The sequence below is a fragment of the Anolis carolinensis genome, chromosome 1, assembly GCF_035594765.1.
Source record: "Anolis carolinensis isolate JA03-04 chromosome 1, rAnoCar3.1.pri, whole genome shotgun sequence".
Lineage (NCBI taxonomy): Eukaryota > Metazoa > Chordata > Lepidosauria > Squamata > Dactyloidae > Anolis > Anolis carolinensis.
In genome coordinates, this window is record NC_085841.1 from 33,348,844 (window position 1) to 33,373,068 (window position 24,225).

At 39.1% G+C, this 24,225-nt stretch overlaps 1 protein-coding gene across 1 annotated transcript in view; it reads right to left on the reverse strand.

Annotated features, from left to right (window-relative positions):
* ush2a (usherin) overlaps nt 1–24,225 on the reverse strand; it is a 617,513-nt gene that overhangs the window by 273,120 nt on the left and 320,168 nt on the right. Inside the window, exon 39 of the mRNA XM_003216022.4 lies at nt 11,939–12,118. Coding sequence (XP_003216070.2) covers nt 11,939–12,118 — 180 coding nt within the window. The remainder of the gene's footprint in view (nt 1–11,938; nt 12,119–24,225) is intronic.

The window sequence follows — 24,225 nt, forward strand, 5'->3', positions numbered from 1 at the left end:
ATAATGAGTCAAGGCTCCAGTTTCGAGAATAGCATTGACTGCACATTAGAGACTTCATAAATTACTTAATCCTTTTGTTTGAAAGCCATTTTGCTAGTCTCCATATAGTGCAGTGGTAGCTCACTCAAAACATGTCTCAGGATTTGCTGGACATCCACCTGTTTTAATTCTATTGTGAATAAGCAGGAACAAGCAAAAGTCCCATATTTTTTCCATCTAAAAAGCAATAAACATTAACTTGCCAATGTAGTACATCCATCTATACTTATCGCTCTCTGGTACATGGAATATTTCAAGTCCAGCATCATGTTGCCTGTATGCATTGAGAGCAATCTGGGACATCCCACAAACACGTATAAATTAAACATGGCAAAATGAGGACAGAATCCAATGACAAAACATCACATATGCATATCCTCAGTCCAAATAAGAATTGGGTAGGTTTCCTTTCTCTCTTTTTTATTTGACTATTTTAACTTCGAACTGCTTCCCTTTAAATGTGTTTTTCTTTAACCTGAAAGGTATATCATGTTTGTCTTTGAAAGAAGGGAAAAAGCCGAAAGGAGAGAACATTTATGGAAATGATACTTAAGGAACAATATTTTACTATTTATCCACTGGTTAAGAGGGAGAGAAATCAGTGATTGATCCCCTCTTCTTCTCTAAATCCCACAATTCTTGCCTGCAGGATACACTTAAGAGAGTCCTTTTTATTATTATTTTTGGTCTATAAAACCCACATGAGAGTACGTAAATGTGTTAGGAGCTATGTCTATGCTGCAGGCTTGCTGAGGCTATTACAAGCAAGGGAACTTCAAAGTTCTCTCTGCTATGCTCAGTACCTCAAAAATTGCTACTCAACTTTACTTGAATATTTTTTTAATCAGAAGGCTAACCTTTGCATTCTAGCAGCATGGAAGTAGCATAAGGAATACATTTATACAGGGAACATATTTTTTCAAAAAATACAGATATCTTCCTCTGCTGACAGTTTATTAAAGTGACATTTTATTGCAAAAATGAAAGGGTTGCAGTTGTCAAAAATAAATGTAAACTAAAAAAATGAAGGTTTTCAAAAAAAAAAAGAAAGATTTAAATCAATGTTATTGCAGGTGCATAGAGACATGCCATCATATATATATGAGCATATGGGTATATGAAAATTGTTATTATTATATCCTTTAAATTGTTTTCCATCTGTATTATTTACCTGGAATAAGTTTTTGCTGCAAAGTCTCATAAGATTAGCGGGTAAAGGGTGTTTGACAAACACATCTTTAGCTGCACAAAATATTTCTTGGGGATAGAACTTCTTTGAAAGACAAACTCAGATAGATCACTGGGTGTTATTGTGCAAAAGATAATGCACAGTGAGACACACAAGTAAACCCACTGTTAGTTCTGTGTGCAGTAGAGTATATCCAATAATGGATCTCATTTGTCACACTATGCAAATGAAAATTATTACTGGTATCATTCTTTTGTGCATGCTGATACCATCACTTTGCATAGTTCAAAGAACCATGTGAGTTGCATGACTTTAGCATTAGTGGTATCCTAAGTACAGCAAATGTCTAAATCAGGAGTGGACAATGTGTCAATCATAGTCAATTAATGGCTATGGCAGCTCCCCTGGGGTTTGATTAATAGCTCCTTGCACAGAATCCAAAACCAGATATTCCAAAGCCATCTCTGCCACCCTGACTGTGGAGGTCTGACTATTATCAATGCTGGTTTCTTTCCAGTGCTGAGCCATGCCAAAACCTGGGCTGAAATGCTACATAGCCTACTTAGTTACGTATGCATCAGCAAGTAAGGTTGTGAACTTCAGAAGTAGGATGTCTGTGCCTCATTGGCTGGCAGTAAGAATGAGGAAATGTCTGATTCCTACATCCTGATTGACAGCTGAACTGTCTTCTTGTGCCCAATCTGGCTTACTGGCTAGTAAAGTAGGTTTGAGAAGGCATTCACAATCATGACAATAGTGCCACGATTATGGATATATAGTGTCTATAACTGAATACAGATCAGTTATGAATTTGTAACCTAATACTATGCATTCATAGCTTAAAGTCACAATCACAGCACAACTGAATTCCAGCCACAGTTTTTAAATTAAAGCATTTAAAGTGATCAGGCCTTTGGAGAACTTGTGCAATAGATAGATATGGAATTATGTGCAATGACAGTTGGAATGGCCCAGATTACAATTATGGATAGTGTGGTTAATACCTGAAGTATTGTTTAAATTGATTTTAAAATATTTATTTTAATAGTATATTGTTTTAAGACATCAGATAATTTCCTATGTGTAAAGCTGCCTTGAATCCCCTCCGGGGTTGAGAAAAGCAGGGTAGAAATGTCATAAATAAAATAAAGCCCCTATATGTATAGTTTTAAATTGTCATCACATCTAAAGTTATTACCATTCTTATCTTGTTTGGTATGTTTTCATCTTCATTAAATTCTTTATGGTTTTAATCTGGATTTAAAAAAAAAAAAAGTTTATCCTGTGATCCCACAGTAACTGGAATTCAGATTGGGACATGTGAACATTAATTCAGGGTTGTACATATGTTTATTTAGTTATTTATGTAAATAAACATAGGGGTAACCCTGAGTTGCATGTGCATGTCACTAACAAGATTCTGTACAAAAAATCACGAAACTTTCGCAAAAATCTAAAATGCAAACAAAACTATAGAACATGGTCAAAAATTTTCCCCTTGTGAGAAGAAAACATTTGACAATGGTGTTACATATAGATATTATAGCTGTAATGTCATTGTTTTGAATACATGTAATTCAGGATATAATCTGCCCCCATGGTCACTGTTTCTCTCACCCACATACATTTACTGTAAATATTTCAGCTGCTGGAGTTATGCTCTTCCATCAGCATGTTCCGCCACTGTCAGTTCTGTTTCCTATCATGGCTGGTCTTCTACCACCCACATGTAGCCAAACTTTGATGAATATTGCCCATTACCCATGGGACCTTGCATGGAACAAAAATTGGGGGAGACTGAATACATCAGTACAGATTATTATCTTGAGATTGGAAGTAAAAGTTTCTCAGCCCACTGTTGCCTCTTGAATTTTGATGCCACATGAAGCTCCATGTATTGTCCGCTCGACTAGCTCAGCTATGCTGAAGAGTCACTAAAATGCAGTAACAGAAGGAATGTTTTTCCTTTATATCCTCCTTTGTCTTCCTTTAGCAGCAACAATGATGGCAGTAGCATTCCGCTGATCACTTACACTTGAATAGTTAATATTCTTACATATTCCTTCATGCTATTTTTGAAATGATAATTGCTATTTGAGTTAATTTTAAGACTGCCTGAATGCCAGTGTTTGATTATACTGCTGACTTTCGATTAATATGTTGCTTTCTTTTTTTTCCTTTTCTTTTTTAACAACTCTTACTGAAACGTTTTAGGACAAGATTAATGGGATGAATTTATTCATTTTGGGGAGGAGGAAGAGCTCAGGGAAAAAAACTGTTTCTACCTCTGCTGTATGAAATTTGTCACTAATCATTTTAAACTATGCCCTTTTATGCTTCTTCTGTTTCTTTTAGCTTTCCATGCAGTTCTTTGATGTAACAAAGACAGTCCCAGACAAGATTTCAGTTCATCTGGAAGAAAAAGGTCTCGAGGCAAAATGCAGTGTATTTAAAATTTATACAGTCCATAAATGCCTTTGTTCTGAACTTGAACATCATGCAGAACTTCTCTGCTTTCTTCCACCTTACAACTCTTAAGATCACTTGTTTTTCCTGCTTTAAGCTTATTATAATGCAACACTGCGTTTAACTGGTGGATTCCATCATTTAACTACATGCACAGTCATGGCTGACTTTTTCTGATCAATTTCCAATCCATACAGGTTTTACTGATAAAAGAGCCAATTAGATTTAAGCAAATTAAGGGACATCACCAATGTCAGCCACTTATTAAACCAGATGCCAAATTCCATGCATACAAAACATTAATGCACCAAAACCCATTAAGAGTTGAAATCCTAACCCCATTAGTAACTCCAGACCTCTAGAGGGCAAGGGTCAAAAAAGTTTCATACTTATAGATTAGCATTTGGATTCCGTTTCTATATTATTTTATACTCTTTTAAAACAACACTTGAAATAGTACTGAAGAATGGAGACAAAAAGATAAAATTGATTCCTTTTTTAATGTTGATTTTTGAATATGTCGATTTTAGTCACTGCAGAAAACTGAAAACACAGAGTTCTTGGTATTTAAAAATATTTTAGTTAAAATTTTGAACATATTTAAAAAACAGAATTACATATCAATCTTTTAAACACAGGCATGCTTAGAAATTAATACATCAAAATGAACTAGCTCAGAACAAGAAGATGTCAGTAAGAGGGACAGTAAGAGGGACAGCCTATAAATAATTGCCATTAAATCACTATATTTTAAGAGCACATCTTTTAAAAATAGTTTTCCATAATATGTGTTATGATTAGGCTTTGAATTTTTACCTCTCTTACAAATAAAAAAACCCCAATTCTTAGCACAAAAGTTTTGTTATCTAATGTCATTTGGTTTTGTAAACATAATTAATTAACAAATCAATATAGATTTATGCTGCAAGTGAATTTAGGACAATGGATTAAGCTTGATTAGATTAAACAGATAAATCATTTGTTCTTTCAGAACTCATCTCAGATATACTGAATGAAACTCAATGTTCGAAACACAACCAGTGAGTATGGTTATATGGGAACTAGTTTAAACAACATAAATAAACAATTTCCCCTTTTATTATAGTTAAATGAGTCAATTAATCCCAAAAATTAATGTTTTCAATTCAACCCTTTACATATTCCTCAATTCCCATTATTCATTAATTTATATTGAACTTTGTGATTTTATCTGTTGCTAAAGTAGTTGCAAAGAATAGTCTACATGAAGAAAGCAACCTTCTAGGTTAATTTCTTTCAATTTTTTAAAAATAAATTGACAATTTTGGGTTTTTGTTTTTTTGTTTTGCAATTTTCTGCTGTGGTTCCGTTCCTGCCTGCAGTGCATTGTGTATATGTGTGTGTGTGTGTGGGGGGGGGGGGGGCATAGGAGGTAAGCTAGAGCTTATGAATCAGGGCATCATAAATGGATATGAAGAACATTTGTTCACAATTGCTAATCATAATAAAATTAAAATCATGTCTCAATGCTCAAGATACCCCATAGAGAAATAGGGGAATGGCCTTTAGATCCTTGGCACTTCAGGAATTTGTTGGGAAAAACACATTTGTACAAATATACACATGGGTTTCCTTAAGACAAAATGTGTTTTGAGTGACTAACCAGGAGCACCTATATATTGTCTGGATTAAGCTTCAGTTTGTTTGCCCTTATCCAATCCATTACAGCAGCCAGGCACAAGTTTAGCACAGAAACCGCTTCCTTGGAATTAGATGGAAAGGAGTAATAGAACTAGCACCCAACTCTATGGTGCCACACTCCAAAACTCTGGATGACCTCTCCCAGTGGGGGAGTTCTGAGGGACTCCACAGACCAGTGGCTAAGGGGTCAAACAGGAGTCCCCCAGCACCACTTTCTGAGACTGTTCCTCCAGAAAGGAATGGAGCCACTGAAGAACAGTACCCCTGAGTTCCATCCTCCTAGGAAGGCAACTCATAAGAATACTGTGGTCAACTCAATAGTATCAAAAGCCACTGAAAAGTTCAAAAATGGAGAATGAAAGAACTACCAACAGCAGAACAAGGGATTTTAAAAATAATGGACACAATGAAAATGGACAAATTAGCTCAACTATTATGTCAGGATCTTCTGGGTGTGTGTGTGTGGAGAACCTAAGAGATTGATCATCACTACTACAATATATGAAACAAGAAAAAATAAATTGGACAGAAAGGACTGATGTATGAAACAAATTGCTTTCCAGAGGAGGGAAAGCTAAAGAGGGAATAGCAAGAAACACAAATAGGAGAAGAAAAGGAGTATGACAACAGATGTGAGGAAGACTGGAAGTCAGCATTCCTCCTAAACCCACCACATACCTTTTCTCTTTCTCCCTTTTATTTTTTTTTCTCTTCTTATCTTTTACTATGATGTTTCTTTCCCCTCCCCCTCCCGCCTTACTATCTTTATATATGTTATAAGATATCTTAATAAAAAAATAAAAGTTGCTGCAAAGTCCAGGAGAATCAACAGGGACAAACTTCTCCTGTCCAGTTTTTGGCATTGGTCATCCACTAGTTCTCTGCATCAGTCATCTACAAAGCTGTCTCTGTCCCATAACCAAGTCTGAAACCAGACTGAAATGAATCTAGATAACACTATGTTACATATCTTTTGTTTCTGGGCTATAAGTATCATTTAATAATTGGTTCTATCATAAAAGCATGGAAAAAGTTTATTAAGGTGTGGGACATCCTGCAGCACAGTTTGCTATAGTTTTTCAATGAATATCTCATTGAGTCCCAACCAATTCAATATAGTTTTGGCAGCCACAAAAATGAAGTTTCTGTACTTTCAAAGTAAGTACCACACAAATAAACAGGAGGTCACGGGAATGCTGCCCTGAATAAGGAGGCATTAATCACTTTCCTGACCCACTACACCAGCCTCCTCCAGCCTATTTTATGAGCCAGGAAGGAAAAGGATCTAGAGCACATGTGGTAGCTCTCACCTCTTCAAGAATCCTGTCCACATCCTCAGGCTGCACAAATTGAAAAGTATCCACTAACAAGCAGGAGCCAAGGTTAATCCACAGGAGCTATATCAATTGTGTCATCCAAGTCAGAGCGAATCAGAGTGATCTTATTTGCAAAATGGTGGGCAAGCTCCTCACAGCTTGCTGTTGTGTGGGCAACAATCTCTTATGGGCCAGGTTGGATTACGCCTCTAACCACACAAAACAGCTTGGCTGGATGGCTTTGTGCTACAGCTATAATGTTGGTATAAAATCTGTTTTTTGATGCTTTTATTGCCCACTCTTTTTGATTCACTCACCCTCAATATAGAAACCATTGGGTATCACTGGTAAGTGGTCATGATACACAGATCACCCATGATCAAAGAGCAGTACACTGTATCTTCCACTGAGTGCATAGCTTTAGAATCGGCATGTGTGGAATGGGCAGGGAGTGTAGGGGAATATCTGTCTAGCCAGCCAGATCAGCACAGTCCAACCTTTTGGTCATTAAGGTGACAGATTTTGCCAATGTTACAGGCAGATCACCCCCAGATTACACCTCATGTTGTTTGATTCATTTTATGCATTTGAATAAAAGAACAATGATTCACAGTAGAGTTAGAATGCATTCCTTATTGGAACATTTCTGGAGTATGGCAAACTTTTAGCTTTATCCTTGTTTATGCTGTTGTGATGGAGGAGGAAACAAATGTACAACATATTTGTATCTCTCTCTCTCTCTCTCTCTCTTTCTCTCTCTCTCATAACCAGGCAATATCTGTTTAGGACTTTGTATTCCTCTTTGCAATTACAGGCATTAAGAACACCTTTCAAAGTTACTACAACATGGAGCCACTGAAGAAATGGGCTACAATGGATATCATAACCATAACATAGTGATCCAGTTCACCCTGGGTGCAATACGCAATCCTCTTGCTGCATATATCCCAATCTGTCCCTAGTCCATATGCACTGATACATTTTTAGTGGTCAACTGCTTCACCCTGAATTTGTTGGAACATTTCTGGATTTTGGTGATGCAAATCAAAAGTCCTCTGAAGACTAGTACTTTCACCTTTCCCCAGCTTCTTGTAAACAATAGCTTCAAACAAGATGTTTGGTTCTCATATACTTTGTTATAAAGCAGAATTGCTCTTTTTTGATGAGTGTTTGGTCAGTGCTACGCTGTGAAATTCAGTTGTGACCCCACCAAAATTTGGAAGTGAAAACATGTTACTCAGTTGCTAAAAGTTGGCCACTCCCAGAGTTTGTGTGTGTGTGTGTGTGTGTGTGTGTATGTGTCTATGGGCTACCGCCTCCTGGGTAGGGCAGGTTTGGGAACAGGATTCAAATTCTTGATCTGAGAGATATGCAGCCCTTCAGAGATTGGGCCACAATTTCTAGCAGTCTTAATTAGTGAAGGGTGCTAACAATTACAGCCCAACAAAACCAGTATGGCTGCATTATTGCCATTTCTAATCTAGGAAAAGAATCTTTCTCTATGAGGAAAATCAGCACAAGCCCAAATATTCCCCAAAGTTAACTCAAAAAGTAATTCTTCACTTAATCTTCCATTGAATTGGCAATTCTAGTAAATTGAGTTGATTATAACATAATGCTACAGTTTACTATTTCATTTAAAGATGTGACATTAGGTCCTAGAGTGTTAATGCAGTAAAAAAAATTAGTATAATAAAACATAATGGCAAGGTAAATATGGATTATAGAATGCTCTATATATCAATGCTTTATCATATGTGCTGGTTCATTTATTATTCATTTCAGAATGAATCACAGTCCACTGGACAATGGAATGGAAGATTTCTTTAATAACTTTCAGTACTAATTTAATTCTACTTAAACACACATAGACTAGTGAATGCCACATGCTTTTCAGCATGATTTTATGTGTAAATCAGGATAATATGTTTTCAGATCATTAAGTAAAAGGAAGCATGAACTAAAACCTATTTAATCAATGAGGTATTGCTTTTAAAGTACCACAAGGTCATAAAAAAGATCATTTCAAAGCTATAAGTTTCCTAATTGTAATCAACAACAATCAAATGATGAAAGAAAGTATATCATAATTCCTGGAATAAATTGGCATAAATATATTCCTATCTTTAAAGATGCTCTCAGGCATGCTCCCCCCATTTCTTTCTTGATACATATAAAAAGAATCAGTGAAAAAATGAACATAGGTCAAATACACACAAATCATGTAGGTATCTACAGCTGGACTGCATTGTTTGTGTGTTTTGTGTATTATCCATATCTGTTTACTAACTATATTTATATCTATAAATATAGTTACTGGTGATTTCTGGATCAATTTTTGATGTCTAGATATTTTATATGATGAATTTTACCAACTGTTTGTCATTGATTGCTTTGATTTTTTTTCGTGTGTGTGTGTGTGTGAGAGAGAGAGAGAGAGAGAGAGAGGGAGAGAGAGAGAGAAAGAGAGGGAGAGGGAGAGGGAGTTTAAGAGAGAGATCATTATGGACCAGCTGTAGGATGTTTTGTGTGATTAATTTTATCAATGCTATGTGATATAGAACTCATATCTGAAGGAGGTAGTTATCAAATAACATAAGCTTTAATGTATCCCATTGTCAAACAGTTCTTACCATCAAGAAGTTCTTCCTAATATTTAGGTGGAATCCCTTTTCCTGCAATTTGAATCCATTCCTATGTGCCCTAGGCCCCTTCCACACAGTTGTATAAAATCCACATTGAACTGGATTATATGGCAGTGTGAACTCAGTTCAAAGCAAATATAGTGGATTATCTGCCTTGATATTCTGAGTTATATGGTGGAGTGGAAGGGTCCCTAGTCTCTGGAGTAGTAGAAACAAGCTTGCTTCTTCCTCATTATAGCATCACAAATTTTCAAATATGGTGATCCATTACACTTCTTTATTTTCTCTTCTCCAGGCTAAACATGCCCTGCTTCCTAAGATGATCTCAAAGGGTGTAGCTTCCAGACATGTAAGCTGTCTGGCACCATGTTTCCCCCTATGAAGCTGCATGATCTCTCTGATCATCCAGGTAAGCCCTTCTCTCACTTCCACCTCCATCGCAAGCTCAGCTTCTTGGGACGAGGGAGAGGGCCTTTTCTCTTGTGGCCCCCTGGATTTGGAACTCCCTTTATAGGGAGATCAGACAAGCACCCACCCTATCATCTTTTTAAAAGGAGTTAAAAACCTGGCTTTTTCGGTGTGCCTTTGAATAATCCAGCCCCCATCACCAAAACCCCACTGAATGAACTTCATTATATTCTGCACTTTATTCTACTCTTTCCTGGAAGAAACTTGAAGCCCAATCTCACTCCAATTCTCACTGAGTATGTTGAGCACTTTGTCCCTTAATGCCCCCAAATGGCACTATAGTACATATCTTTGCATTTTCGCCCAGACTGCCTTATAATAATAATAATAAATAATAAAACTTTATTTATACCCCGCCACCATCTCCCCAACGGGGACTCGGGGCGGCTTACATGGGGCCATGCCCAAAACAATACAATGTAAACAGCATATAAAAGAACTGCCTTGCCATTTTATTCCAATTTTCCTAAATGGTGGGTCTTCTGTCTTATTATCTTATGTTTTAAACTGGTTTTTACTGTGATTATATTATATTATTTGCTTTTAATGTATATTATCTGGTTGAATTTGCCATTTTTAAATGTATTTTACTTTGTCTTCTATTTGTTTTTGGGCTTGCCCCTGTGTAAGCCGTCCCGAGTCCCTGTGGGGAGATGGAGGCGGGATAGAAAAATAAAGTTGTTTTTTATTATTATTATTATTATTATTATTATTATTATTATTATTATTATTATTATTATGCCTCAAGAAAATTTATTTGGGCCCCAAGGGCATGTTTGTGAATCACAACACCCTTTCAGGCTCTCATATTGTTAAGAAAGATTTCAAATGTGAGAATATCAAAATGGGAGGAATGCAGTCCCAGAATACTCCATGTGTTACACTTACCTTATAACTCCCTAAGAAAGAAAGAAAGAAAGAAAGAAAGAAAGAAAGAAAGAAAGAAAGAAAGAAAGAAAGAAAGAAAGAAAGAAAGAAAGACAGAAAGAAAGAAAGAAAGCCCCCACATATGTTTTGGCCAAAAAGACATGGGTGAAATTACTTTCTAAAGAAACCAGAAATAATCTTCTGTTCATTTCCAGTTCCTTAAAAAGAGACTAGTGAGATGGACAGGGCTCTAGACATGCTCAACTCAAAGTGACAGTCTATGGCAGGGGTCCTCAAACTTTTAAAGCAGAGGGCCGGTCCACAATCCTTCAGACTGTTGAGGGGCCGAATTATCATTTGAAAAAAAACAAAAAAAAAACGAACAAATTCCTATGCACACTGCACATACCTTATTTGTATTGCAAAACAACAATAACAGAACAATACAATATTTAAAAATCAAAACAATTTTAACCAACATAAACCTATCAGGATTTCAATGGGAAGTGTGGGCCTGCTTCTGGCCAATGAGATAGTCAAGTGAATTAGGATTGTTGTTGTTGTTGTTGTGCCTTCAAGTCATTTCAGAATCTGGGCGAGCCTAAGTCTAAAATTATTTATTTATTCATTTATTACATTTATTTATTACATTTATATCCCGCCCTTCTCACCCCGAAGGGGACTCAGAGCAGCTGTATGTACATACAATATATTATATTATTAGCATAGCACAATATTAGCATTATATATTACTATATTGAACTATACCACTATACTGTAATATTATATGTAATATATAACATATAATTATTATTATTATATGGAATTATTATTAGTATTATATTGTACAAAATGATAATATTATTATCAATATCATATGTATATACAATATATTATATTATTAAAACTGATATAAAATATTATATTATAAATGAGGGCGGGGGCCAGGTAAATGACCTTGGAGGGCCGCATCCGGCCCCCGGGCCTTAGTTTGGGGACCCCTGGTCTATGGAGCAGTGCTGGAGAGGTTTCAGGAAAGAAAGAAAGAAAGAAAGAAAGAAAGAAAGAAAGAAAGAAAGAAAGAAAGAAAGAAAGAAAGAGAAAGGAAAGAAGGAAGAAAGAAAGAGAAAGGAAGGAAGGATGGGAGGACGGAAGGAAGGAAGGAAGGAAGGAAGGAATATATAACTGCGATAATAAAATGATCCTAAGAAAACGTTTGTGTGCTGTAGTTATGACATGTACAAAACATAAAATTTCCTTATACTTACCTGCTGGAGGTATGGCTACTGCAACAGGCTTACTTAATACGTAACCTTGACTATTGGAAGCATTCACTGCAACTGTGTAGTTCGAAAATGGGATTAATTCACTAATGGAGACCCAGAGATTTGCTTCTTTAGTGGTATATAAAATTTGTGTGCCATTGATAATAGCATAATTGTCATTTGCTGGAAAAGAAAAAGAGAAAGCACTGCCATATCAATCTCTTATAATAGGGTTCCCAAATATTTAAATAGCTGTTTGTAATTTTTGTTTCCAAGATAAAGTTGAGGAATGCTGATAGACATAGACTTGGACAAATATATTAAACGTATGATATTAATTGGGGAAAAACATAATGCATAACAATTCATATATACTATTTCAACATGTGATGAGCTTTGTTCCCATATCAACTCTTGGTTAAAAAGAATGATATTCAAAACAAAAATACAAACATATGCATTGTATTCTCACTTCAAAAACAAACATCTATAAAATGTACCAATAAATAATGCTGTGCTATACTCTCACTCATTTTAATGTATTATGTTCCTTTCAATTTTATTTTAACAGAACAAGCACCATATAACTATGGAAAATGAGAGCATTGCCCCCCATGCAATTTTCCTTCAGTTCCAAAATGTATAATACTAAAGTAATTTGAACTTTAAGTTGAGCATTTAAAAATATAATTTAGGCATCCAAGGAAGGACCAAGCAAAGTTACCAAGATAATGCAAAAACGGACAATGTAAGAGTGCTAGTAGTGAACAATTATCCATGACTGCAATGGTAGAGAACTGGGGACTCATGGAAAATTTCATGGGTGAGTGGAATCCTTATTGGAAAGTGCAATGCTATCTACTCCCTTCATGGGGAGTAGAACATTGCCGGCTTTTGACTCCATCAAAACTCAGAAGGGAGGGGGGGGGTGTCAAACCAAAAGATCAAATAAGGCAGTTTTTTTATTTGACCTAAGTTCCTCTAGCTTTACCACCTCAGGTTAGGGCCACCACAGGTCCTCAATGTTGGACTTCCAAAGTACTCAGATAGACCAATAACCATTAGGTTGGTTGGAGCCAACCTAAAGCTACAGGGTAAAATGGTTTAGTGTTTCTACTGAGTATTTTCTCCCCCTCCCTGGACAAGATTGTATTTCTGGGAATGGGGGGAAATAATGGTTTTTTTTCCTCCTTTTTCCAAGACAGTCCTCCTACACAGTATGACTTCAGATTCCTTGTGTGTGCATGCGCATATGCATGCATGCACAGATACACACACACACCATTGTTGAGCTTCTACTGGGTTCTGGTGCCTATTAATTGTCCTTCAGCACAGCATTCTGCCTTCTCTTCCAGCTTTTTTCCCCTACAGATAGGGGTTTAACTCAGTTTAGATAAACAGTAGAGAAGGTGTTAGCTCCCAGCACTCTTTCACGGGGCAGTGCTCTCATTTTCCCCCTCTTTCTGTAGTCTGGCACTACCATTGTCACAACCACATCATTCACAGACAAGCTATAAATAGAAAAGAAAGCAATTCACAGAGCAATTCACCCACTTCTTTTGAAATAAATTATCACTTTCGCTGTGTGTTGAATTTGGACAACCCACTTTCATGCCTCTAACAAATATTAGTTTTTATGTTTCAAAATGCTGTTGAAAAAAGGCTATCAGCAAAGCAACATTTTGTGCTGTTGCCTAGATAACAACACTTAATACACAGTAATTATATAATTAGTTGTAACATTAAGTTCTAGTTATAGCAGAATGATTACTTGGCAATTATAAGAAGTATATAATTACTCAATAATTATGAGAAGTACGTAATTATATAACCATTTTATTCAGCTTCCCCCCAAAATGAACTTGCAAATTTATAATGAGTTAGGCATCACAGGAGTTCAAATTGCTCTTTGCTTCAAATTCAAACAGAGAAGATGGTGACAGATATCCTAACATGAATTATGAACAGAATAAGGGTATCTTAACTAAGCAACTTGTCCTATGGGTAACTAAAATAATAGGAAATTCTCTCTCTCCCCACACACATACCCCTGCACTCTCCTTAAATATTTTCAAATTACTCATGCTGAGAGTATGCAGCTTTGCCACTTTTCACTGCATAAACTTGACTTTCAGTGGGCTGGAAAATGCAGCCACATTGGTTCAGCCTGAAAGAAAGTGCGGCACTGATAAGCATTTCATATCATTCAATGGCATTCCTGACTAGTCCGCCTCGCCTTGGATCCTATTTGTAAGTATAAGTGGATAGTGCATTCCTCTTTCCTTTTTTCATATGTGTCCTTCTTCCCACCTAACTCGTAATTCTAAACCCAGCAGTTTAACAAGAACGTGCCTCATGCCTGTATGAGCAATAGCTTGGGATGCTGGTAAGTTTCAAGAGTAGTTGTTTCCCTTCTGGACAAGACTTTATGCCTATTTGTTTTGTCCCTTCTCTTTTCTGACAGAATCCTCAACAACAAAAGTTTAATCAACAACTCGTTGTCAACTCTATTCAGCCAGGACACATATGTGAAAAACTGGCTAGGAGTTTCTTTCAGGGCTACTCTGGTTTCATGAAGAGCCAGTGGCAAGACTTTTTTCATGTCAGGAGCAACTTGAGAAACTACAAGTCACTTCTGGTGTGAGAGAATTGGCCATCTGCAAGGACATTGCCCAGAGGATACCCAGATGTCTGATGTTTGACTATCCTGTGGGAGGCTTCTCTCATATCCCCTCATGGGGAGCTGGAGCTGACAGAGGAGCTCACCTGCTTTCCCTGGATTAAAACCACTGACCTGTTGGTCAGCAGTCCTGCCAGCACAAGGGTTTAACCCATTGCACCAACAGGGACTCAAGTGGTAAGATGATAAGTAGCCAACAGGACTAACTGCGCCCTTAGAATGAGTGAAACAACTGCTTTAGTCAGTAGGTTTGGAGTGCATGCAGCAAAGACAATTATGATTACTGTAATAAGTGTCACTTTAAGCTTGCCTTCTGTCCTAAGATGTGATGGAGGATCGTATCTTGTCCAGATCTGTCCATGGAATAGGATAGAGTGCCATCTTGCCCTTTCCCAAAGGGGGTAAAATGCCTTGGGCCAACCCTGATAGACAACATTCATTTCAGAGTTAAATATTCAAAATCATTTTTTTTGATGGTGTAATGCAATGATTCCCAAGCACTGGACCTCCAGATGTTTTAGACTTCAGCACAAAGAATTCCTGACATTTGGCCAATCTGACTGGGACTTTTGGAAGTTGACGTCTCAAACACTCGGAAGCCAAAAGTTAGAAATCACTGGTGTAATGGGTTTTGTCAGTTGAAAGCTTTTAAGATCATGATGGGGGAGAAGGGCTTTGGACTTTATTAACCATTTGGTAGAGTAATTTGTGATGCTGCTATAACTATGTTGGGGTGTGTGGCTGCTACTCGACTTAAAGAACTACAAAATGCTATTGTGTGGGACTGGCACTTTAACTGGGAACCTGGCTTCAATTACTTTAATCCACCATATAACCTGCCTTGCTTCCCATCAATTTTATTTTAAGATCTAACTATTCAGGTTGCTCCCTAACCCTAGCACAGATCGATATAAATAGCTGTTAATGCTTGGGGGGTGGGGGGTGGAGAGAACTGGATCTCTAGAATTTTATAATTTCAGGGTTACTCACATTCCTAAATGATCTTTTGATATGGTAAACCTGGGTAACCAAGATGGTGGTCCCTTCAGATTAAGGGTGGTGCTGTTAAATGCCAGGTCTGTGAATGGAAAAACAGCAATCATCCAGGACCTAATTCTGGATGAGCTTGCAGACCTGGCATGGATAAAAGAGTCCTGTTAGGATGAGGCTGGGGAAATACAGGTTTATTGGCTATGACTGGGGAACCAGGAATTATCTATTTGGTTTAGAAAATGGCAAAGTAATGCTATCCAAAATGCAAATTTTGAGTTGGATTCAGGATGGCAATATGGATATGTATATAGAAATTCAGAGGTGTTTCTACCAGTAAATAATCCAGAAGTTTCCAGTGGCCATGAGGATAGTAGCCCTGAAGACACAGTGAGGTAAGCTCCTGTCAGGACCCAGGCTGCAGAGCACCAATAACCTTACACAGAGGCCAGAATCTATCTAATATCTTTATTATAGAAATATATAAAGTCAATAAAAACAAGTGAAGAATATAGTTCAGAAGCAGACCTTTCAGATGAGGTCAAATATAGTCCAGAAATGTATTGTCCAATATAAGATATTAGAGTTCAAAGTTTTAATCCACTTGACCGAAACACACACTTTGCCAAGCAAAGTGTGGGGAAATGACAGGGTACTTAAAGTCCAAAGTAGCTTGACAATAAGGCTGGAAAATAGACTTGATTCTTGGCTAGATCAAAACTTGAAACGAGGCAAACATGAAACATGAACTGAGTCCAAAGAAGTCCGTGAAACAAGGCAAGGCTGGAAACTTGATCCGTGAAACAAGGCAAGGCTGGAAACTCGATCCGGGAAACAAGGAACTGGGGTACGAAGTCCACACACGATCTCTCTCCTCAAGCTGAACAATTGACTCCGCAAGGTTCCCCTTGTGGCAAAACTCCTATATAGGGTCTTGTTTTCCCGCCAACAGAACACTTTCCCTGGAGAACAAGAAGCGAAACCCAACTCTGTCCAGATGCATGACTCCTTAGAATTTCCCAAGGGAAGCAGACCTAATCAGCTAGTTGTCTGGCTGCGATTCTGAGACTCCGGCGATTAGCCTCCCTGATTCCTCTATCTCTATTATAATTGTCCTTTCGGGAGAACGGGGGAGAATTCTGCCCAAGGCTTGTTTGGTTAACTTCCTGAGGACAAACATCCTCCAGGTGGCAAGGCTCCGATTCAAGCTGAACCGGTGGAAATCCCATGTTTTCCTCCTCATCTGCCACAATAGCACTAGGAACGGGACTACAAGGCCCATGAGACATCACACTATCCCCCTCCTCAAGGCCCCTCTCCAACATGGCCCCTCTCCTCGAGTCGCGGGGCTGCGGCTTGGCAGGGTAGGCCTGATGGAAGCAGCAAACTAAGTCGGGGGCATGGACTGTGGAAGCGTCTTCCCAAGAGCGTTCTTCGGGGCCAAAACCCACCCAGTCAATGAGATACTGAAGGCGGCGGCGATGAAAGCGAGAATCCAAAATGTCCTGAACCTCGAATTCCTCCTCCCCGTCCACCAAAACAGGGGCGGGGGCCGGCCGGTCCATATCGGGGCGTACCCCATCCACCGGAAGGAGCAGGGAACGATGAAACACCGGATGAATGCGCATGGAGCGCGGAAGTTGGAGTTTGAAAGTCACGGGGTTAAGTTGCGCCACCACTGGGTAGGGACCAATGAAGCGGGCATCTAACTTCTGGCAAGGACGGTGGGAGGGCAAAAAGCGAGTGGACAACAGAACCCGATCTCCTACCTTGATTTCAGGGCCCGGCTGGCGATGGCCGTCAGCGTGGCGTTTATAGTCCTCCTTGGCTTGATCCAGTTGTTGGTGCAAGAGTTGTTGCACCGCTGTGAGTTCTTGCAGCCAGTCCTCCGCTGCAGGGACTTCTGAAGTTTCAATGACAGAAGGGAAGAAACGTGGATGGAAGCCGTAGTTTGCAAAGAACGGGGTTTCTTTAGTTGAAGCCTGGACACCATTGTTGTAAGCAAACTCCGATAGAGGTAATAGGGAAGCCCAATTGTCCTGTTGATAGTTTACATAACAGCGAAGGTATTGTTCCAGAGTGGCATTGGTTTGGGGATGGTGAGCTGAAGATAGACGAGAGTCTATGCCCAATAGTTTCTGTAGTGCTTTCCAGAAACGAGAGGTGAATTGAGATCCACGGTCAGTGACTAAACTCTTGGGCAATCCATGTAGCCGGAAAACATGCTGAAGGAATAAATCTGCAGTCTCTTTGGCCGTGGGGAGACCATCGCAGGGAATGAAATGGGCCAACTTGGTAAAAAAGGTCCACCACCACTAGTATCATGGTAAATCCAAGGGAGGGTGGTAGGTCAGTGATAAAATCCACGGAAATTATCTCCCATGGGCGAGATGGAGTAGGAAGGGGATGCAGTAGCCCTGACGGCTTCTCCCTTCTTGTCTTGGAACGCTGACATACCGGGCAGGTATTGACATATTTCTCCACATCCTTGCGGATCTTGGGCCACCAGAAATCTCGTAGGATCAAGTGCATGGTTTTGAAAAGTCCAAAATGCCCTGCTGGCTTGCAGTCATGACACAGATGAAGTGCCTTTTCTCTGCCTGGACCTGGAGGGATGTAAACATGATTCCTGTAGCATAGTAGCCCATCCTTAAGTGAGAAAGGGAAACGTAGACCTTGGCGAATCTGTTCTTGAGCCCAGGCATCTGCCTGCTGACTGGCTCTAATTTCTTGAGCGCAAAGGGGTTCTGGGTTAGAGGGAGTTGGTTCAATTGAAGTGGATTTGGTGTTTTCCACTGTGAGCGTGGTAAAGTTTTCGGGCTGCAGCAATCGAGATTCTGAGGTCTCTCTGCGTCCTGCAGCATACTCTGGTTTCCGTGATAGAGCATCTGCCTGCTTGGTCTGAGCCGGGGTTACATAATGGATCTGGAAGTCAAAACGTTCAAAGAATAAAGCCCAACGCTGCTGCCTTTGATTTAGCTTTCGTGCGGTCCTTTTTTCACTGACCACAGCGTGACCACCAGGAGAAATAGGACCCCGGTTTGCGGCTCTTGAGTGGGGTTTTTGACCGGGTTGGCGAGCCTCTCTACGCCCGGTCGCTGGCTTCCCCCACCGGCTTTGCTCCAGCCGCCTCGGCCGTCTCCGTCTCCGCGGAGGACGCCGCCGCCAGACAGGCGGCGGGCTTCCTTTTGTCTGGGCATTCTCTGGCGAAGTGGCCCCCGTTCCCGCAGTACCAACACAGATTCAAACGTTGGCGGCGGGCCTTTTCGGCAACATCTCATCTGGGGCGCACATTGCCCAACTGCATCCTCGCTTCCCATGGGGTTTGGGGCTGGCGGTGGGGATCTCCATACTGGACGTGGTTGAACACTGGCAGAAGCGGGGGGTTTCACTCCGGCTCTTCCACTCTGGCCTCGGAGCCACTGTTTTTTGTTGGCTATTAGGGCTTCGGCTCGTAAACACTGGTTGATGAGTCTCTCAAGAGTCCCTGGAGGATCCACCTTAGAGATCTCTTCCTGCATCTCGAAGTTGAGGCCCTCGCGAAACTGTCCTCTAAGGGCTATATCGTTCCAGCCGGTGCTCTGAGCCAGCACCCGGAACTCGGCTATGTACCGGGACAATGGCCTGTCCCCTTGGAAGAGACGCCGGAGTTTATGGCCGGCCGCCTCCTCGTCGTCTTCGATCCCCCAGGTCTTTCTAAGGTGATTCAAGAAATTTTGCGCAGAGCTTAGGTGCGTGGAACCTGCATCAAACAGCGCCGTCGCCCAATTGGCCGCAGGACCATCTAGGAGGCTGTAGATCCACGCCACTTTGACATCTTCTTCAGGAAATTCAGCTTGGCGGGCTTCTAAGTACGCCTGGCATTGGCGACGGAAAACATGAACCTTGGAGGCTTCTCCAGAAAACTTGGTTGGTAGCGCTAGGGCAGGGAGACACACTCTGCGTTCCTTCAAGCCCAGTATTTCTCCCTCCTGCGTTCGGAGAGTATCACGGATTCTATTGAATTCTTCTTGGGAAATGGTGTAACTGGCCGGTTGAGCCTCCGCTCCGGTTCCTGTAGACATTCTGGCCTTAGGTTGTTTGGTGCTTAAGGTGGCGGAGTCAAACTGTCAGGACCCAGGCTGCAGAGCACCAATAACCTTACACAGAGGCCAGAATCTATCTAATATCTTTATTATAGAAATATATAAAGTCAATAAAAACAAGTGAAGAATATAGTTCAGAAGCAGACCTTTCAGATGAGGTCAAATATAGTCCAGAAATGTATTGTCCAATATAAGATATTAGAGTTCAAAATTTTAATCCACTTGACCGAAACATACACTTTGCCAAGCAAAGTGTGGGGAAATGACAGGGTCCTTAAAGTCCAAAGTAGCTTGACAACAAGGCTGGAAAATAGACTTGATTCTTGGCTAGATCAAAACTTGAAACGAGGCAAACATGAAACATGAACTGAGTCCAAAGAAGTCCGTGAAACAAGGCAAGGCTGGAAACTTGATCTGTGAAACAAGGCAAGGCTGGAAACTCGATCCGGGAAACAAGGAACTGGGGTACGAAGTCCACACACGATCTCTCTCCTCAAGCTGAACAATTGACTCCGCAAGGTTCCCCTTGCGGCAAAACTCCTATATAGGGTCTTGTTTTCCCGCCAACAGAACACTTTCCCTGGAGAACAAGAAGCGAAACCCAACTCTGTCCAGATGCATGACTCCTTAGAATTTCCCAAGGGAAGCAGACCTAATCAGCTAGTTGTCTGGCTGCGATTCTGAGACTCCGGCGATTAGCCTCCCTGATTCCTCTATCTCTATTATAATTGTCCTTTCGGGAGAACGGGGGAGAATTCTGCCCAAGGCTTGTTTGGTTAACTTCATGAGGACAAACATCCTCCAGGTGGCGAGGCTCCGATTCAAGCTGAACCGGTGGAAATCCCATGTTTTCCTCCTCATCTGCCACAATAGCACTAGGAACGGGACTACAAGGCCCATGAGACATCACAGCTCCTGAACAAATGTCTGAGGAAGGACAAGATGGGGAAGTTGAAGTGCCTACTACAAGCCAGGTAGTTCAAGAAGTGCCCAATACAAGTGCTGGAATTAAAAGAGAACATCAGTCCAGTAGTGATGATAAGAGAAAAATCATACAGTTTATAGAGATCCCTAGACGAGCTAAACGAGTTCAGAAAGGAATACAAAGTGTAACAACCTGTCAGAATGATTAAAAAAGAAACAAGCAATGTTAATACAGTAGAGAAGAAGCCTAATGGGACATGCAGTCAAAATGCTAAAAAGCTTGAAAAGCATGGAGATGAAAATGAACCCATTGAAAGGGCTGAATCAATTAGGACATTTTATATTTCTGGTGCAAACTGTCTTTAATGACTTGGCTCCCTAACAGGAGTGAAAAGTCCCTTTCACTACACAACAGGGAATTTCATGCTGATTTGAACCCCTGACAGTTGATGGGTCTGAAATTTTCTCTGCAACCAAATACATGAAGCAGAGTCTTAGAATGACAGAGGAACATTGTGCAAAAATGTGTATTAAGGGATGTTTTTAAAACATGGAAGCCCTGCACTAGCAGCACAGCCTGTTCATACCAGTGGAAACTTAAACAAAAAGATGCTAGTCATCCAAAGATTACTTTTCCTTGATCTCCCAGCTCCTTTAATTAATTATGTCATAACAGTAACCCTCTAAGGAACTCACATAGTGCAAAAGGTGGACACCACCTAACTGATTTTTTTCTTTTGAAACACAGGTCCAAGATATCTGATCTTTTGGGTTGGCTGTTCGTTTTGACAGCCCGGGCCAGCCTCCCATTGTGTTTGCTAAGATCAGGTTGTGTAAGTAACACTAACAAAATGACAAGTAAATGCCACAGAGATCATTGATGCAGGGAGATGAAGGAACTTTTTATTTTCCTTATACTGTCTACAACCTGTAGATCATGTAACTTCTTCCTTTTAAAAAAAGAAGAAGACTTTTATCTCATAGCCTCGCAAGTCCTGCTGTGAAGAAAAGGGTGGAAAATAAATGACCCCTTGACTCAAGTGTACTTAGGGGTTGTTGTACGCAGGAAAGTTCACAAAGCAGATATATTATAGTTTGGATAAAGTCTGCAGGCTATCATCTCCCCTGCCGTGTGAGCAAAAGTGGGAAATACACAAGATACTGAGAGATGTGTATCTTTTTTTACCCTCACATCATTCTGTAGTTATTAAATATGACTCAAGATAAAGGTTTACATATCTTGTTAAAAGCAAAACTAAACTTGCTCCAGCTATGTAATCAGTGAATATGACTTAGGTGAAAAAGGATCAACAGAGGTTGAACACAAAAAAGGAGTAGATTAAAAATATTTTCCAACAGACAGAGGTGCCATGAAAACAACAACTTTTTTTAGAGATAAAAATTACCAGTAATGACAGAATGGCTCCACAGATGCAAAGTTTTATTAAAATATGCACTAAAAGAATTTTTTAAAAATTCTTAATTATGAATCAGAATCTCCTGATGTATGAAAATTCCTCTCCTCTAAGTCATGTACAAATGGATAATCACATGCAGTGGAGAATGGGAATTTACTTTTTCAGAAGCAAAGATATCAGAAACTCCTAAAAGGTAATCCGTTAAATGCACAGATACTTTCTAATAATATTAGATCCTAGGTTGAATGATGAGAGAATCAAGACAAATAAAAGGCAACTCAGAATGTGGGCTCAGAATGTTACTATATTAAATAGTGATGGCCATCAATGTGAAAGACTAAGAAAATAAGCCCATGGACAACAGGACTCTCCATGGCTATAAGCCATGATGAATATATAAGTTCTCTAGAACAGACCTCCTTCTTCACTTTTCCCTTAACAGTTGATAATAATTCTTGCAACAATAAGATGTTACACGTTATTTTTCTGAGTTCTCAGTTGATTTGGAAAAATAATAGATGTTATCCAAAACTGAGGCAACATCGAAGCATTTTTGAGCTAATTCAGGATTGCTTTGGAGTGCTTGACCTCTAACTTTGCATTAAAAAAAAAGAAAAACAAAAAACCAAGGAGAAGCCTTTTGTTGACAATCTCTGGCAATTCATTTCTTCTATTTTTCTATATATAGTTAGATACAAAATGGAAAGCTGTCTAACAATCTGGTTAAAACAACAGGGCAATTATGTTATAAGCTTCATCAAGTAACCTGACTGGTAAATGAGAATTTCAACACAAAGAAAGAATTCAAAAGAGCATCCAAAATATTAGAGATCTCTCTTTTTAAAAAAAAAACCAAAAAAAAAACCCAATAACTCAGCACCCATGTAAATAGATGCGCAAAACTCTTGTGGATTGCTGATGCACGAATTAGTACTGTCCTGAGTCCATCCTACTGGTTTCACTAAAGTGAAATAACATAAATGGGTATCCTTTCCCATTCTTCTTATGATCATTGTCACAATAATTTTAATGCCTCATATATTCCTGTAATTTTTTTCCCTCTGAGCTGTACTGTTTTGACCTTTTCAATATTCTGTAATTTGACTGGCTGGCCATTTCAAGTTCTCTCCTTTTTACAGCCTTATTAACTTGTGGGAAAGAGGTGAACTGGACAGCCAATCAGAATACATAATATTGCAAAGGTCAGACTAGTACAGTGTAGTTCCAAGCAGACATGCAATGTGATCTGTTAGTCATTAGCATTCAAATTTCTTATTCATGTTACAAAGATTGTAATAGGAACAGCAAATGGCACAACATCAAGCCATTCATGGCAAAGACAGTAATAGAATAGAATAAACGAAATTCTTTCTTTTTCATCTTTATTTTTGCATTCAAAAAAGGAGGGAATCATTTTTCCTGTTTCTGCCACTGTGTAAAATGCATCATATGAATTGCAATATCCATCTGATTGACTGAATTTACAGCAAAACCTATTCGACATTGTTATTCTTTTTTTTTGACATTTCATATTTATATATTTATTTATTTATTCAAATAATCATACATTTCTAAGTGTTCATTGCGTATAGTGCAATATTCTCCAGCTATTAATGTTTCATTATCATTTCTTACATAATATCTTTTCTTTAAGGGCTCACAGTCTTCTATTGAATAGTTCATTTGAAGGTATCCTCAGCTATTCTAATCTTTTTAATATTTCCAAGTACTCTAAGTACTAAAGTAATAAAACACCACAGGTAAAAGTACAAAGATACAAAGATATTATAAACCTTAAATATACCAAAGCCACATTTCAAAATGTTAATACAGGGCAACAGAAACTCAGGCCAATATTAAACAGCAACAAATCAGTAAACAATGGAAATCAGCAAACAACTATACAAAAAAAACCCAAAACAAGTAAACAATCTATCTTTCTTTTTGGTTGATGGATAGATGGATGAGTTGGCCTTTCTTAAAGTTGGATCAGAATCTCAAGCCTTCTAATTATAATCTAGTATTAAAAACATTGCAAAGAGTATAAAATGAATGAATTGTGTGACCTTAATGACGAAGTCTTCAAAAACAATACTTTGAGAATTCAACTCTGAATATTCTTTCCAAGGTCTACCCCCCCCCCCAAGTTTCCTTCATTGCTTGTTTACTCTGTAACAAGAATTCCCCCAAGTC